The sequence below is a fragment of the Siphateles boraxobius genome, unplaced genomic scaffold, assembly GCF_051911475.1.
Source record: "Siphateles boraxobius isolate OS27281-9 unplaced genomic scaffold, OSU_SipBor_1 5, whole genome shotgun sequence".
In the NCBI taxonomy this organism is placed as follows: domain Eukaryota; kingdom Metazoa; phylum Chordata; class Actinopteri; order Cypriniformes; family Leuciscidae; genus Siphateles; species Siphateles boraxobius.
In genome coordinates this window covers 6,445,185-6,461,654 of record NW_027509141.1, presented here as the reverse complement: position 1 = coordinate 6,461,654, position 16,470 = coordinate 6,445,185, and the positions used below count along the sequence as shown (strand labels likewise).

At 36.6% G+C, this 16,470-nt stretch overlaps 3 protein-coding genes across 4 annotated transcripts in view; 2 read left to right on the top strand and 1 right to left on the bottom strand.

Moving 5' to 3' along the window:
• Positions 1-16,470, top strand: part of LOC143711279 (uncharacterized) — a 549,769-nt gene that overhangs the window by 356,313 nt on the left and 176,986 nt on the right. The window lies entirely within an intron of this gene.
• The window catches only part of LOC143712048 (uncharacterized), a 383,255-nt gene that overhangs the window by 190,445 nt on the left and 176,340 nt on the right, over positions 1-16,470 (top strand). The gene's annotated exons all lie outside the window — the stretch shown is intronic.
• The window catches only part of acap3b (ArfGAP with coiled-coil, ankyrin repeat and PH domains 3b), a 106,887-nt gene that overhangs the window by 1,652 nt on the left and 88,765 nt on the right, over positions 1-16,470 (bottom strand). The window contains exons 11-23 of one of the 2 annotated variants that reach the window (XM_077202605.1): positions 16,405-16,456; positions 15,905-16,005; positions 15,719-15,830; positions 14,234-14,442; positions 11,503-11,572; positions 10,262-10,356; positions 8,315-8,529; positions 8,110-8,205; positions 5,914-6,015; positions 5,610-5,830; positions 5,248-5,357; positions 3,270-3,380; positions 3,021-3,082 (exon numbers count right to left, since the gene is read on the bottom strand). In XM_077202605.1, the coding sequence (XP_077058720.1) occupies positions 3,021-3,082; positions 3,270-3,380; positions 5,248-5,357; positions 5,610-5,830; positions 5,914-6,015; positions 8,110-8,205; positions 8,315-8,529; positions 10,262-10,356; positions 11,503-11,572; positions 14,234-14,442; positions 15,719-15,830; positions 15,905-16,005; positions 16,405-16,456 (1,556 nt within the window). The remainder of the gene's footprint in view (positions 1-3,020; positions 3,083-3,269; positions 3,381-5,247; positions 5,358-5,609; positions 5,831-5,913; positions 6,016-8,109; positions 8,206-8,314; positions 8,530-10,261; positions 10,357-11,502; positions 11,573-14,233; positions 14,443-15,718; positions 15,831-15,904; positions 16,006-16,404; positions 16,457-16,470) is intronic. The other variant, XM_077202606.1, reaches the window with a different exon arrangement.

Sequence of the window (16,470 nt, the reverse complement as noted above, 5' to 3'; positions counted from 1 at the left end):
ACAATATAAAGTACAAAAAAAACACAGTAAATATGCCTTGCATGGGAGAATTGCATTATGGGTGTCACCAAGAAAAAAAAATCCCCATCCCAACACCTCACTGTCTGCAAAAGCCTTCGTAAGGAACAGCAAGCTGATGCAGAACGTGTCGAAAGAAAGAAAGAGCAGAGCAGAAATACGAGCTCAAGACTTTGTCTGTTTTATTGTTTGTCAGTGTTTCAAAAGACAAGCTTCTTTTTATAGATTTCTGTCATACAAACAATAACAAACAATTGTACAAACAATACAAGAATGTCTCCAAACACAGAACGTCATCTAACAGTGTGAAAACAGATTGCACCGAATGTTGCAAGAGAAAACGAGTTAAAGGTCCGAACGCAAGAACCACAGTTCAACAGAGAGAGAGAGAGAGGGAGCAAGCAGTTGAAAAGAGTTCAAAGGTCAAAGCATATTCACAGCACAGTAGTTACGTAGTTTTTTCAGCTAAACTTTGTTTAAAACACATCCAGACACAATGACTGAACTGGTCCCTTCTTGCCGAACATCTATTCTATACACTGTCTCTATTTTCATTTGATAAAAACTCAATTTCAGTTCATCGAATGTTTCTTTAAAACAAAAACTTAAAATGTACAATTACATTTTGCTTTCTTCAAGCTATTTCCATTGAGATGTTTTGTTTTCCGATTAATATGCCAGTCTCTTGCACCTGCTTTATAGCCTACCTGTATAAAGGTGAAGTGTGTCCTTATTCAATGTTAAAATGTGATTCTATGTCAACTAGAAGTAAACCATAGGCCGAGTCCCCTTAAAGGTGCAGTGTGTGATTTTTATTAAATATTGTGAATTATAACCAACAAAAGTTACGGTGGCCGACAGGAAAAGATGTCATCGTCTGAGACAGCAGAGAGTAGCCAGTTCAGCAATGATGTTTCTTTACAAGGATAAATTAAGAAATTATGTTTACTTAATTATTCAGTAAAACTATATGTTATTGCAAATATTACTGTTACTTGTTCATCATTGTGTCAGTGTTTTATTCGCTGAACTAAGCTTGCTTCCTTGCACGAAGAGCGACATAGTAACGAAACGCGTTTGTTCGTTTAGGGCCACTATAGAAACATGTCGGCGCATTTCAATGTAAGGGGAGCCGCGGTGTATGTAGACAGAAACTGCTCATTCTAAGGTAATACAAATATAACGGTTCATTAAAGTCAGGACTTTATACACCACTGAAAACGTATTTTACAAGGTAGTGAGGAAACGCGCTCTGTAGCGCTGTGTGTTCGCTGTCGGCTACGCTAGAAACATGACGGTATGTCGCGGTGCCCGCGGTCATGGAGATATGAATGTCTCATTCTAAGGTAATAAAAACATAACGGTTCATTATGCAAGGTCTTTACACACCACTGAAAACATAGTTATGGATCTTATATTGCATTTCTGTCAATAGATCCTCAGAAATATTACACATTGCACCTTTAATAAAGCGTAAATGCTCCGTGGAACTATCAAAACATTTCTGTTTGTTTGAGAATCTCACCCATCCGACATAGCAACAACGGAACAGCCAATGGTGTGAATTTGGGGGTGAGACTATTTGTTTGTTGACCAATGGCAGATTGAGAGAATGTTCATTTTGAACAGTCAATTTTTTTTACACACGTCACCTTTACTTGTAAAAATCCAGTCACGAATGTCAGAGCGTCACACAGAATCCTATCCCAATACATCCCAAATCAATTTGTTTCATTCACAATACTGAATGTTGTTTTTTTCATTTTTCTTATTCAATGTATTTATTCTTAATCATTAAAATGTCAAAGCTAAAATTTGTCATATTAAAAATTACCCTTTCTTTGTGTTTTCTCTTAGTCTTAGTTAGCAAACTAACAGCTTAGCATAGTGCTAACTGTTTAAGATAAGCTATGATATGATAAGATAATTAGCTATGTTTGTAGAGATTAATAGGATTCTGATGGCGTATTCTTAAAATTGGGATTATCTGAACCAAACGTGGTCAAAAAATGGACAACACAGCGCAGTGGTCATCTGCAGTCATGCATTTTTACATAATGACAGAATCAGGTGGCTAAAATAAGGAACCATGCTTGCTAATGCAGACAGGCATTTTTGCCTTGGTATGCGAGCGAGTAAACGCATGCAAATACTGACTGCTTTCACAGACAGACTGCTTCTAGACAAGCATTCTCATTAAAATCACATGAAAGTCATTTGGGAGCTTGGCAATACAAGTACAAATATATAAAACAGACGGCTGCGATACGTTTTATAAATAATTTCGAATAGCTGACATCTTTTTAAAACTTTAAAGGGGTCAAAACACCCGTATTGTTCGCATATGAGGGGCTCTGATGTGTTTTTGAAATGCGAAAGACAAAAAAGGTCTAGTTAAATGTAAACGCACATACATATTTCCATATTCTAGTTATAATTGCACTAATCCTCAGGATGGAACATAAATAAAAAAGCACAACAAACAACATTAACATGAGGCAAAATAACATAAAAAGAAAAGAACTCTGTTGTAAAAAACAAAAATACTGTCGGTAGGAAAAGTGCGCACAGTCATATTTTGCACATAATGACTCAATAACACTCAGAAATGCTGTTTTGAATTACTAATGAATTCTAATTCAGTGAGACAAGGCCGTTAATCCATCAATTTATTATTACATCGCGATTAACGTCAGGTTTGAATGACGGCTCTAGCTGTCATGTATACTGTAAATAGCCGTTCCATTTCAATATTTTGTGTTAACCACACATACGAACACAACGTGTAAACTATACTTGGTCAGGTGAGGAGGAAGTTAAGGATATCATTCGATCCTTGCTAAAGCTATTCCTGTTACGGGCTACAAACTTAGTATGTAGTCCTCCTCACAGTCTGCCAGCGCTCAAGAGCGCCCCCTAGCATTCGTCAATCGTGAGGCAGATAAACTCCTGAATACACTTTTTGTACTGCTGCTCTGTGGGACTGCTGCTGGGATATTGACCTGGCTGTCCGAAGGGCCCGTCCGCTTCCCGCATCTCTTCATTCATCCGAGCTAACCGCAATCTAACCGAGACAGAGAGAACAAAGGCATGGGTTTCGTGTGCAGTGGCTTCCCAGACAGCAACATAGTGTCGGGCCACATCCGATTTGTATTCAACGCGTACCACACGTGGGCCGGATCTGGGCCGACACTATGTTGCTGTCTGAGTCTCTGGGAGAATCTACAAGGGAAGTGAAGTACTCGACTTACAACGTGACGATGTCTGCATTGGCTGCCTGAACAGCGATACTGAGAGGGTCCTGCCCATCTCCGTCGATCTCCATCTGAGAGGCTCCTCGCTTCAGGAACAAACACACCTGTCTGTGGACACAAACAAACAACACCAAAAAGGGTTAGGTAAAACTTCACTGTGTAAATGACTACAAATTGATGCACCTCTTGACGGAAATAACATCACAATATTGATTTCCAAGAGGTTAGAGCTGCACGATAATGATTAAACTGATAATCACGATTATTTTGCTCAAAATTATAATGACGAAAATTAATCACGATTATTCTCATTTGAGGAATTACAGAGAAAGAGAAGAGAGTTATATATAAATTGCATAATTATCAAAAGTGGTAATGTAATAGGCCTAACTGCCATTTCACACGTTCTTTACCAACCTACACTTCACCTAAAAGGCCTGTAGGTGGCAAGTCAATACAAAATCTTCACAATATATACTCTAAGCGACGATTCAGTTGCAAATGAGACAAACTACAGATCCAGATCTATTGACATCTGGAAACTACAAACATTAACGCTAGTGTTGACTTGACGCAAATGTCAACAAAAAGAAAGGCGTTTTAAGGATAAACAATGAGTAGGCAAATATCACAACGATTATTTTAAATTAATTGAGAGAGGCAGATATCGTTATCGCAATTAAAATATGATTAATCGTGCAGCCCTAAAAGAGGTGCATCAGTTTTTGGTCAAGATCTTATATTGACAATGCAAGAGTCCAGCACTGTGTAAAGTCTCCTCCAGCACATCCTAAAGACTTTCAATGGATTTAAGCTCTGGACTCAGAAGACCAATTCATGTGTGATTTATTATTTTTCATGCCCACAAACATTGTTCTTTCACAATCTGAGCTTGATGGATCTTGAGATTGTCATCCTGGAATATGGCCGTGATGTGTCTTTCTACATGGTTGTTTAAGAAATGAAAAGCTATACACTTCATCGATTAGGATTAGATGAACTGTTGCCAAACATATAACATGCTAGCAACATAATAATCACTGCAATAATGATCCAGTCATAGACTCTTAAGCATTTGCCTATATAAATCCAAACAGCGCCTTTTTTGAACAGGTAATGTATATACAGTATATAGCACTATATATGGGATGTCTGACCGCGACTGACTGGAAAGAAGAAATTAACTGGAGAAGATTTCCACATCAGAGAAGGCGGAGTCCCAGAGAATACCTACCTATTAAATAATTGCCACGGACTAATGATAATGCGAAGGTGTTTTCCAGATATTTAGCTTTGGCAAGCTATTTCGAACCCTTGAAACCAACTGAAAACAAACTTTGTTTTGGATTGATTTTGATTGAAATGATTCATTCCTTAATTTCATGTTAAGTATATCGGCCCTTAACAACTGCATATCTACACCCTAACAAACCTCTCACAGTTCTCTAGCATTGTGGAGGTGAGTTTTGCTTCCAACAGATCTATGGAAACTTTTTCCGCCACAGAATAAAACATTTAAACTTTTTCATCTCGCAATTCTGACTTTATTTCTCAGAATTGCATGTTTATATCTCACAATTCTAACTTAACACGCAATTGCGACTTTATATCATGCAATTCTGACTTTATATCTCCCAATTGCATGTTATAAAGTCAGAATTGCGATGAAATAAACATGCAATTTTGAGAAAAAGTCGCAATTGCGACAGTTCAATTGTGAGTTACTTTATATCATGCAATTCTCACTTTATAACACACAATTGTGACTTTATATCACGCAATTCTGAGATAAAAAGTCAGAATGGCGAGATGTAAACTAGCAATTGTGAGAAAAAAAGTCAGAATTGTGAGATAAAAAGTCTCAATTACCTTTTTATTTTTTATTCTGTGGCGGAAACGAGCTTCCATACAGATCACTAGATTGTGTAAACAAAACTTCTATGCAAGGTTGTCACAGTCTTGAGTGATTTCTTACCCTGTGTGACCCAGGCACGTTGCGTGGTGGAGAGGTGCCCGTCCTCGTCCGTCCCTCTGATTGACATCTGCTCCATTCTGCAGCAGGAACTCACAGGCTATCAGAGAGCCCTATGAGAGGGATGGAGATATCAAACATTAGGAGAAACATTGAGTAAAGAAAACACCGATAATTGACACTATTAGCTGTACACTATTAAGTGTACTAGTATACACTGAAAAAAAGTTGTAAATAAAACAAAATGACTGGATTATGCTTGACAAAAATACTATTTTAGTCTTTCTACTTCAAACCTTCAGGTTTAATTAAATGTTTTATCGCCGATTTCAACCCATTTTCTTTTTCAGTACAGAAAGTCTCACCCCTGTGACGGCTTGTATTAATGGACTCTTGCTTTCGTCCTCCTCGTTGACTGAGTTGACATCTGCACCGTGTGCAAGTGCTTCCGCCATGACTGGGAGGTTCCTGGCCCGTGACGCCTTATGAAGCAGCACGCTCGGGTCAAGCTCCCGCCCGTCTTCTGGATCCGACGCTTCCTGCTCGATATCAACCTCTCCGCTGGATTCATCAGAGTCCTCACACTCTGCAATAAAACAAAAAGAGATGGAAGATAAAGAAGGAGATACGCACAACCGATATATATACTACTGTAGGACATCTTCTCACCTTCTTCAGTGACACTGTCCACCACTGAGCCGAAAACGAGTATGTCCGTGCTGCCGTCCGTACTGCCGCCAAGCCCGCTGTCACTGCTGAGACCTGCGGGGCCAACGGGTGCCAAGCGAGGGACACGTTACTCACACCATGACCTTCTCAAACATTCTGTGCTAAACTCCTCACATAGTACATCATAAAATTAATCTGTAACAGGCTACATGTTAATGTAGCCATTCTCTATAAAAATCAACACGCATTAGAAGTAACGCATATTACGTAATCAGATTACCTTTTAAGTAACTAGTAAAGTAACATTACCTTTAAAGGGTAACTAAACCCTAAAACAACTTTTTGTAGTTAATGATCTGCAAGACTGGGGCTTTATTAGTGCTGTTAATTGATTTGAGTACATTTTTTGACATTTGGGTATAAAGTGTTTTAAGTCTACAATATATGGTGTAAAAACGCAAGAGTGCTGCCCTCTTCAGGTTGAACAGTGGCTACTGCAGTTGAATTTTCCTATTGGCTGTTGTGGTACTGCTTGACGTAAGCAAGCACCAGCTCACCACGCCCTTGCCTACAGAGAGACATGCGTCTCAGGTGCAAGCCCCCCCTCTGCTGGGCTCTGCACAGTTTTCCAGAATTTTTCAAATATTGCCAGTGGGTGGAGTCAGGCTCTGACCAGGGGTTGAGTCACCCTTTAAATTTATAACAAGTAAAGCAAGTTACTTTGTTTTCCGATTTATTGACTGACACCTCTCCTGTCCTCATATTGAGAGAAATCAAGAGTAAATGCAGATATGTTGTGTGCGCCGTCGCCGTGTGAACATGATGGTTATTGTAGTTCTAGACTAAATGTGAGCATTCACATAAAAAAAATATATATAAATAAATCTCACTCATCTTACTAGCACATAAACAGATTCACTGTTCCTCAAAATTAATACAAACAATCAAATGCAAACTCAGAAAATTAAGCAAACCTGCAAAAACGCAAATATACTTTATGTATTTAATCTCACTTTATTAACCAATGTCTTTGCTGCTGACCTATAATAATCCAATTCAACCATACTAATAAGCAAAAATGACTTTATTAACATCACATTTATGATTGATTTTCTTTATTGCTGAAGAAAGAGTTTTTCCTCTTCTTTCTTCTCCTGCATCCTATTCTTCTGCGATCCAGGGGTGTGTTTCCCATACAATGTCGTAACTCGCTGCTTCACTACCATATTACGATGCATCGTTGAAGAAATCCACTAGCTAGTCACGACTGTTTCCCGAAACCATATTGTCGCAAAGTGGTCGTTCAACCACATTGGTAAATGATGTCACAATAGTGGTGGAGTAATAACTTCTATTAATGAAACTGTTTGAGATAGAATTAACGCTAGATGTTTTGATAAATTACAGACATGGCATCTGAGGACTATTTCAAGTTTTTCTCATTTATTTTGCTTTATTTCCAAATTCAATCATAGGCTCTTTTTTACGTAATAGAGTGCGTTCGCACATGCGCAGTCTTCAAAAATGGTACTTTAAATCTCTTGACAAATTAAAAGACGTAAATGACATTTGTATGTATTCTAAATAAAAGACACAGGTTGAAGTGAATGTCAGCTTGCTTATTTGGCTCAAGAAAAGGATTTAATGAGTCCACATGTCATGCAAACGAGAAACTCTGCTTCTAACCACAGGTCGAGAGAGCCGTCGTTCCAAACACACAACTTTGTGATGCTGTTTGAATGTTCGTTGGAACGATGGTTTCGGGAAACACCGACTCGTTAAACCATGCTGATAATTACGGAACTTGCGAACATAGTTGGCTAACGATGCTTTCGGGAGACGCACACCAGAACGGCAGCGCAGCTGAAAGGTTTTTTAAACGGCGCCCTCTACTGTACAGGTGTGAATTTGCAATTCCTTCAGTCTGAGACTTATTCATTTCACTTTTGGTGTGAAAGGGACTTTACATTTGCCAAAATTTTAACTTTTTTTGTTATTAAAAGACAAAGGTAACAAAAAAAGTAAAAGTTATGTAACATTACTTTCTATAAAAAGTAACTAGGTAACACAATAATCTACTTTTTAGAGAGTAATGCAATGTTGTAAGTAACTTTCCCCAACACTGACAGCGATATATATGTGATAGACATGGTTGTCTCAGGGTCTTTAGAAGGTAAAGTCTCATAAGAAACTTACTGCGAGGCCCTGAGCCTGTGTCAAAGTAAGAGAAGAGTGAATCAAGCTCATCGGGACAAAACAAAGATTCTCTCCGAAACTTGGCGGCTGCTGCAGCTGAGGGTGACAATAAGAGAAGGACATCATTTCACAACCTTGTCCAATTCTCACTTTGTCCAACTCAGATGAGTAGAACAAACATGTTCAGAAATGACCAAGCAATTACCAGCGGAGAGATTGCCTGGCGACATGATCCCGGCGTCGTGCCTGTATTTCCGGCGTGTTTTAGGGGCTCTGATGGAGCTGTTGTGTCTCCTGCACTTCTTCACGCTCCAGTGACGTGTTTTCCTGCTCCCCTCCACCAGGGCTTCGGAGCCACACATCTTCTTCAGAAACTTCCTCTCCACGTATTTCGCTTTGATCCACGCTTCTTTCTCCTGCCTGAATAAAACATCAGAAGCAGAAACGGTAGCTTCTATTAATGAAACATTCAATATATGAAAATATAATGACATCAAAAGGAAAAAAAATATTGTCTAAGTTAGGGATGCACCGATATGAATATTGTTTATATTTGAAAGCCGATAACCAATATATTTGCCAATAAATCTAAATCTAAATTTTTATATAATTTTTGAGAGCCTGATTACAAAAACAAGTCTCACTATTCAAAAGCCATGTCTTAAGCACACAATTATAATGTTCTCATTATAATTTTATGTAGCCTATATGACAGACTTTTTGCACTTGAATGTATTATTCTTTGTGAAATGATTTCAATCATATTTCAATCAATTCAAAACCATCATGTCAAACAGTGCGCATCTGAAGTGTCTCAGCTGAAGGAAATAATCCATTATTTATCGGCTTTAATATATCTGCCAATTTTTGAAGATAAAATGAAGATATTTCGGCCGATACCGATATATTGTGCATCCCTAATCTATGTTATAGATTATGGTAATTAATATAATGTAGGGCTGCAACAACTAATCGATGAAATCGATTATAATCGATTATGAAAATCGTTGTCAACGAATGTCATTATCGATTAGTTGGTCTGTTTACGTCACGGGGAGCGTTTACTGGTACGCACACACACGCAAGGTCTCTCTCCCTCAGGCGCTCTGCCGAGCGCGCGCGCTACACGGTTTGGAGCAGTCTCTTCTGTCTCGCATGTGCGCTCTTGCTTGCGCGCTCTAGATTTCGGGAGTTTGAACTAATTCGCGGGCATCAGGGACCCGCAATCAATATGCGGGAGACTCCCGGGACTTCCGGGATGTCTGTCTTTTGTCTCGAGCATCAGGTTGTGCAATCAGTTCGCTCGCAACGTAAGTGATGGATTAAAATAGCGCTACCGCAGAAATAGGTTAAATTAAAACGGTGTTTACAAAGTGAAGCATTAAATACAAAGGCAGTTAATAACAGCAACAGTAAAATATTGTTTTTTAGTCACTGTACTCAGTGGTTTTCAGCGAATGCTTGTGCACTAATGCATAATTTCTCCTGTCCTTTACTCAAGCCTGTTAGCTTGCTGGGTAACGTTACCTCCATTCCGTTCTCTTTTTATAGCATTTGTCTACTAAGTTTTAATTGTTTTTCAAACGCGATCTACTGCGGCTCTACATTCACACAATTGTTTTCAGTCTTTCTATATTTATTTAATCAATTTATCCTTATATTATTCTTTTATATATTATATATAATATATATTATATTCTTTATCCTTATATTCCTTATATATAATTAATTTTAAATAAAAATTAAATGAATTATATATTTTAGATGTTTTTAGTTTGTTTTTAGTTCAGATATTCACATCTGAACAACATGTCTGTGTAAATTTGTTTTAACAAAAATTGTGTTAAAACATAATATGTTGGATATCATTTTTTTAACAATAATCATGTTTGTCAACTTGCCATCAGCAATTATCATTAAAAACAATGCAAATATTGATATTAGTAAAACTCAATGTGTGGCTTTTGCACTTTTTAAAGTACACTTTTACACATAAATACCCTGATTTATTTAGTTATAATTAAAAAAAAAATCGAATTTAATTTCTATCCGATTAATCGAAAAAATAATCGTCCGATTAATCGATTATCAAAATAATCTTTAGTTGCAGCCCTAATATAATGCAATGGCAGAGATTTGGCCACACACTGACCTTGAGCTGTTGGGACCGGGTTTCTTAAGTCCTTGTTCCTCACATCCACCTTCATAAATATGGTTGATTACAGTGTTGCCAAGCTCACACATTAGCTAGAGAAAAAACAGTCATAAAGCATTATTCAATCAATAAAAGTCAATAATATTATAACCAAAACCATGTAATAAGCATATCTAAAATTGATGTATCTGATTAAATGGAAGCATAGGAAACTATAGTATAGGAAGTATAGATTTAGGAAACTATACCGGGTGCAGTAAAGTTACTTTTAAAGAAGTGGTATGGTTGAAGTAGATCATCGAGGGACAGGAGCAAAGACATTGGTTAGTGAAGTAAGATTAAATACATAAAGTATATTTGTGTCATTTAACAGATTTTCCATAATATTCCGAGTTTGTATTTGACAGTTTTTATTTATTTTGAGGAATACTGAATCTGTTTTTGTGCTAGTGGGATGAGTAAATGTTCATTCACATTTAGTCTAGAACTACAGTACCCATCATGTTAACACACAGCGCACACAACGCCTCGGCATTTACTCACGATTTCCCTCAACATGGGGACAGGAGAGATGTCAGTCAATAAATGGGAAAATAAAGTAACTTGCATTACTTATTTGAAAAAGTAAGTCACATATTTTATTGTAGATTTAAAAGTAATGCGTCACTTTAATATTTACTTGCAGAAAAACCAATCTGATTATGTAACTCACGTTACTTGTAATGCGTTACCCCCAATACTGTTTGGGTGAATGTATAAAGAAAATGAAGACTATTTTAATTAAGCATCCCCCATAACGCTTATTCATTTTTAGTTGTAATTCTCATTATGATTATTATTGTTATAATAAAACTGAATTTTATGCAGTTAATTTGCATATAAACTTCTTAATTTTAAAAAATAAATTATATATTTTTTTACATTTATTTAAATCAGCCAAAATTAAAGATCATAAAACAAATACTACAATGATACATGCATACTTTACAATGTAATTAATATATCTTTATCTGCGTTATAGTAATGAGAATTAAGTTTTGAAAAAGGCAATGAATATTTTGAGGGGAACATGTGCTTAATATTAGATTATTTTAATATAATTATATATTAATTAAATTAAAGTCTCTTCATTTTATTTTCTTCATCAAAATATATATATATTTTTTAATATATATCTTTTTGTTTGGGGTGAAATGAGATTCACCCTTTCAGATCTCACTTCATCACTCAGGTCTTACCTTCATAAGCTCTGGCTCCCACGTGTCGAGTGTTAAAGAGCGAACTTTAGAGCAGTGGACACCTAAACTCCTGCAGACATGGAAAAGAGATCATAACAATTACCCTTTATTCAAGAATCTTCAATATGGAATTATTCTGATTTAGGCACACATACATTTTATACATTCAGTTAAATTTTGCCGTGACATAAGCGGATACAAATACATTTTCACGTATACTAGTCAAAGTGGAACAATGGCAGGACACATTTGTGTGAGCCTCCTGTAGAAACTTATCAGAATCTGTCAGATCTCCATCTGCAGCCCATGTTGCATCTGAGTAAATCAAATCTAATGCCTCTGTGTATAATGAGTGCAGTCTTTGAGGAGGTAGGAGAGATTTAATCTGATTATCAGGCTGGCGCCGGTAATCTGCAGAGGAACTGATGAAGCAGAAAAGGTGCTTCACCCTGAGGAAATGACGCAGTGTGTACACGAGCATCATAAGGATGAGGGCCTGCCTTCACGTAAAGCCATTCTGCTGTTGGGTTCAATCTGTCATGGGAGATGCAGTCGGGATAAAGCACTGACGCAGGTGGCTTTAAGGCCTGCCAATCTTCAGTCAAAACAATATAGAAACAGATGGCTTCTCAGATGTTTAGATAGTATGTGGGCAAATTATATTTGGAAGTGAGCATCCCTTTGCTCCTCTCACTCTGAAGGGCCCTTGAAGCGGGCACTTTGGAGGAGGCAGGGCACTAGTGTGACAATGTAAGCGTTTGGAACATACTTGGTGAAGGAAGCAACGAAAAAGAACGTAATTTCCTTATTATTTTTACCCGGAACGTTACCAGGACAATGCAGAATGGTTTCCATCACCCCATTAGCTGCTAGTACAATTTAAGAATTTAATTGTTGCAAGAAAAAAATATATTGTACTGTTACATTTTTAACATATGCTTTATATATATATATATATATATATATATATATATATATATATATATATATATATATAATGATTTCCATTACATGAGAGTAGATGTTAAAACTTCATGCTGATTTGTACTCGGCTTTCGCCAAGATAATCACCAACTAAGACGTAGCTTTACAGTAACCTATGCTTCTCCATCCATTTACGCTTCTTTCCATCTAGTGACGTGAATCTTCTGTCTGGTATTAATACAGTGTATTGCGCGTCAGCACACACAACGGCTGCAACCACAGTGCGGTCCCCCATAACAACATATATATATATATATATAAAATGTGTGCACGGCCTAAAATGAACACTGGCCAAGCGGCAAATACGAGTAAAAATCGCCATTGGCGAGGATATAAAATGGTGTCAATCGCCAATTGGCCCGTTACATTTTTATGAATTCTAAAAATGCATGGACGACGCTCGGGACAGTTGACGGGTCAGTGGCAGTGCTTCGTTTTAAAGGAAGTTTAAGCTTTGACGAGACGACGAGAAAGGAAGCTCATGTCATTACTCGTGCTCTTTGTGGAAAGTTTTGTGTGCGCGAATCTGAAACAGAGCTCTCGTTTAGGTCTTCTTGCAATTGGGTGGACAAATTCACACAAAACTGTCAAAAAAAATAGAGAGTAGCCCAGTAAACATAGTCATATGTCTTATATTAGATCTGGCATTCGCTCTTAAAGTGACAGCACGCTAAAATTCCTGTGGCTATCTGTGTTTTTAATGTTATTCAAACAACAAAAGGCAAAGAAAAAAAATCACTCTCTGCTCTTGACTGAATAACTTTTGTAACTTTAATAAGGATTCATTAAGGATGTTTAATCTATACAATGAAGACTATACAGTGTTATAAATGTCTGTGCCTGTAAACTACTCAGACCTACCTGAAAAGCATTGTTTATTTCATTTGTATATTTGTTATATTGTATTTATTTGTGCTTTTGCTTGTAATTTGATTATTTGTTCTTATTTTATTACTGACTGTTTACTTGTCTTTAATAATGTTTTAAATATAATTTATTAAATAATAGTAAGGCTAGTAATTTTAGCTATGGTATCGAAATTGGAATAGCTAGAGAATTGTGAATTTTCACTGGTGTCTAAAATTTTGGTGTCATTACTGCCTGTTTTTGCTAAACGAGTTTCATGGCCGGTAAAAACTGTTTATGGCTGGTAAATTTTCTTAATCAGCGACCATTGGCAGGTGTGGCAAAAAGTTTTAGGCCCTGTGTGTGTATACATTTCCTGTTTAAAACTTCTCGTCTTTGGGCACAGCAGGCATTCACATTTAACTAATGTAACACAATTATTATCTATGAATATTATTTAAACTATATGAAATCCATAACAAACATTTTTAATATATCACAAATATGTGTAATATAACACACATAAAAAATAACGTGAATTATTGTTTATACGTTAACTCGACCTCTCCCACCATCTAGCTTTAAAATTAATCACGAGGATTCGCCACCCTGGGTCACATGACCATATATGATAAAATTATTTGATACATTTTAAAAATGTAATATGATAAATTTATTATGCTAACTGACTTGAAGGGATTCAGTTGTTCAATTTCATTCGGTACGTTACTACAAATGTTTCCCCTTCCCAAAGTGCCCTTCAAGGGCGCAAAATGACCATTAGGAATTCGCCCTGTATGTCGGCTGTAAGATGTCTGAACCAACAATGACCTGTTTTATATTGCTTTGTGTTATAACTTATAACTTCTTAATAACATCTAAAAAGGAAGCGAGTTCTCACCTGTGAATGCCAGAGCACTCGATACAGAGCAGAATGCCGAGGTTGATGCTGGCCCAGCGCGGGTCGGCCTGGCCACAGTCGCAGCAGATCTCGTTTCCCGGCAGACACTGCACACGCTGTAAGATACTCTCTCCTCTAACAATACGCTCCCGCGGCTCGCTGGCAGAGTCGATACTGCTCGTGGAGGGAGAAGCTGTCCTGTCCAGACGCTGGCAAACAGTACAAAGAGTTTATACTGATAAGTATGTAAAATAACAAAGTAAGTAAAATGCAATTTATGTAATAGGGTCAATGGCATGGCATGCTATTCATACATAAAATGAGAAATTAATCATTTTTGATCATTTATTTGGGGGGGGGGGGTGCTTCACTGGTTAATAATAATTTTACAAAGTTGTCCTGTCATGTGGTGCGACCAACGAACAAAATAAAGTCATGACATCACAGAGAGAAAACCCTCATGACTGTATCTCAAGGACAGTAAGCCTCTTATAATAATTAGATATTTTTATGACAAGGCAAGGTTAGTTCAGATCGTATAATGCCATGTGGTGCAACTCCCCCAAATGTAATATTTTATGAATTTATTATTTATAATACTTGTCTGAATATCTATCTTCCAAATATATTTTAAAACTTTTTGGAAAATACTTAAGACGTGTACACTTGTGTATTTTTGGGGGCATAAGTGTTTCACTGCTAATTAATTTTCAACAAACCTTTGTTCTGTCATATGGTGCCAATAACAGAAAAAAAATCATAAAACAGTTAATGACATCACAGAAAGGACCTATGAAGATCCTCATAACTTTATGTCAAGGTCAATAAACCTCTTAAAATATCTGATAATTAAATTTTTTAATGAAAAGGCGAAATTAGTAAAGATTATAAAATGCCACTATTCCCACCCAAATCTAATGATATTGATCAATTATTAACTTATGATATGTAAAAAAAAATTACTATCAAAAATATATTTTTTGGAGAAAAAAAAAAGACAAATTAGTTCAGATTGTAAAAGACTGTTCGGATTTAATAATTTATGATATTTACCTTGAAACATATTTGAAAACTTTTTGAAAATGAATGATTATGATGTGTACATTCAAGTGTATTCAATGTGTAATTATAAGATTATAATTTTTACTCTTTTATACCATATGGCATTTTTAAAATCAATTTAAGTAAGTAATTTTTAAATTCAATTTATACTTTGCTTGAAATGGTATGAAAAAAAAATCAAAACTTAGTAGGCCTATATTTTTAAGAGCTGTAAATGAGGATTTAAAATCAATTTTTTAAAGATTTTTCTCATTCTTTATTTTAGACACTTCTATTTGTCACTGACCCAATTCCAAACTTTGATCTGAACTTTGAAATGACTTTTCACTAGTTTTACAGTTCATATTGATGTTAAATGCAATGCATAGTGTGACACTGACACATTATATACAGCTTCTCAGAGTAGCTGTTAGTAAGACTGACCTCTATGTAATAGTTTTCAGAAATCTCTCTGTAGGCAGAAGCAATGCTGGCCTGAACCGCCTGAATCCAAGCTTGACGGAGCTTCTCCGATTCAGCCTGCAGCATACAGCTCCTGATTGGGGGTTGACTCGCATATTAGATACCGTACATACCCAAACACATACACACGCATGACACACTACTCACTTTGTAGGTGACACCACTTCAAAACAGAACCTTCTCTCAATGTCCTCACATGGTTTCACAGAGCAAAGCCGAAGGTCCTCCACAACCACGGTCAAAACGTCCTACGACACACAGCAGATTGCAATGTCAGGTCACAATAGTCATTTGTAGCACTTGAAAGCAGTAAAAGTATCTGTAAAAGTAAATATCTGAATCCTACACTCTACACTTAAGTGGGGTTCTATATAGAACCCTAGCATTCTTGACTCAAAAAGGTTCTATATAAGGAGAAATGTATTAAATGATTGCACAACACTTTAATGTTTTTTTTTTATAAGTGATAAAGTATGTTTATGAGCTGTTTCATAAAATTGTATCAACTAAAAAAAAATTCATAAAATGAACCCCTACAAAGTCCTAATATACGAAGCACCTGACAGAACTCTTGATGGCTCTATATAGGGTTTGATATAGGTTAAAAGGTTCTATATAGAAGAATGTAGCAAAGTTGAACCACTTACTTTTAGTCTCTTCTGATACACTAGTTGACTGTTCTGTATCGAAAACCATCGCCTGGTACGAGAGGA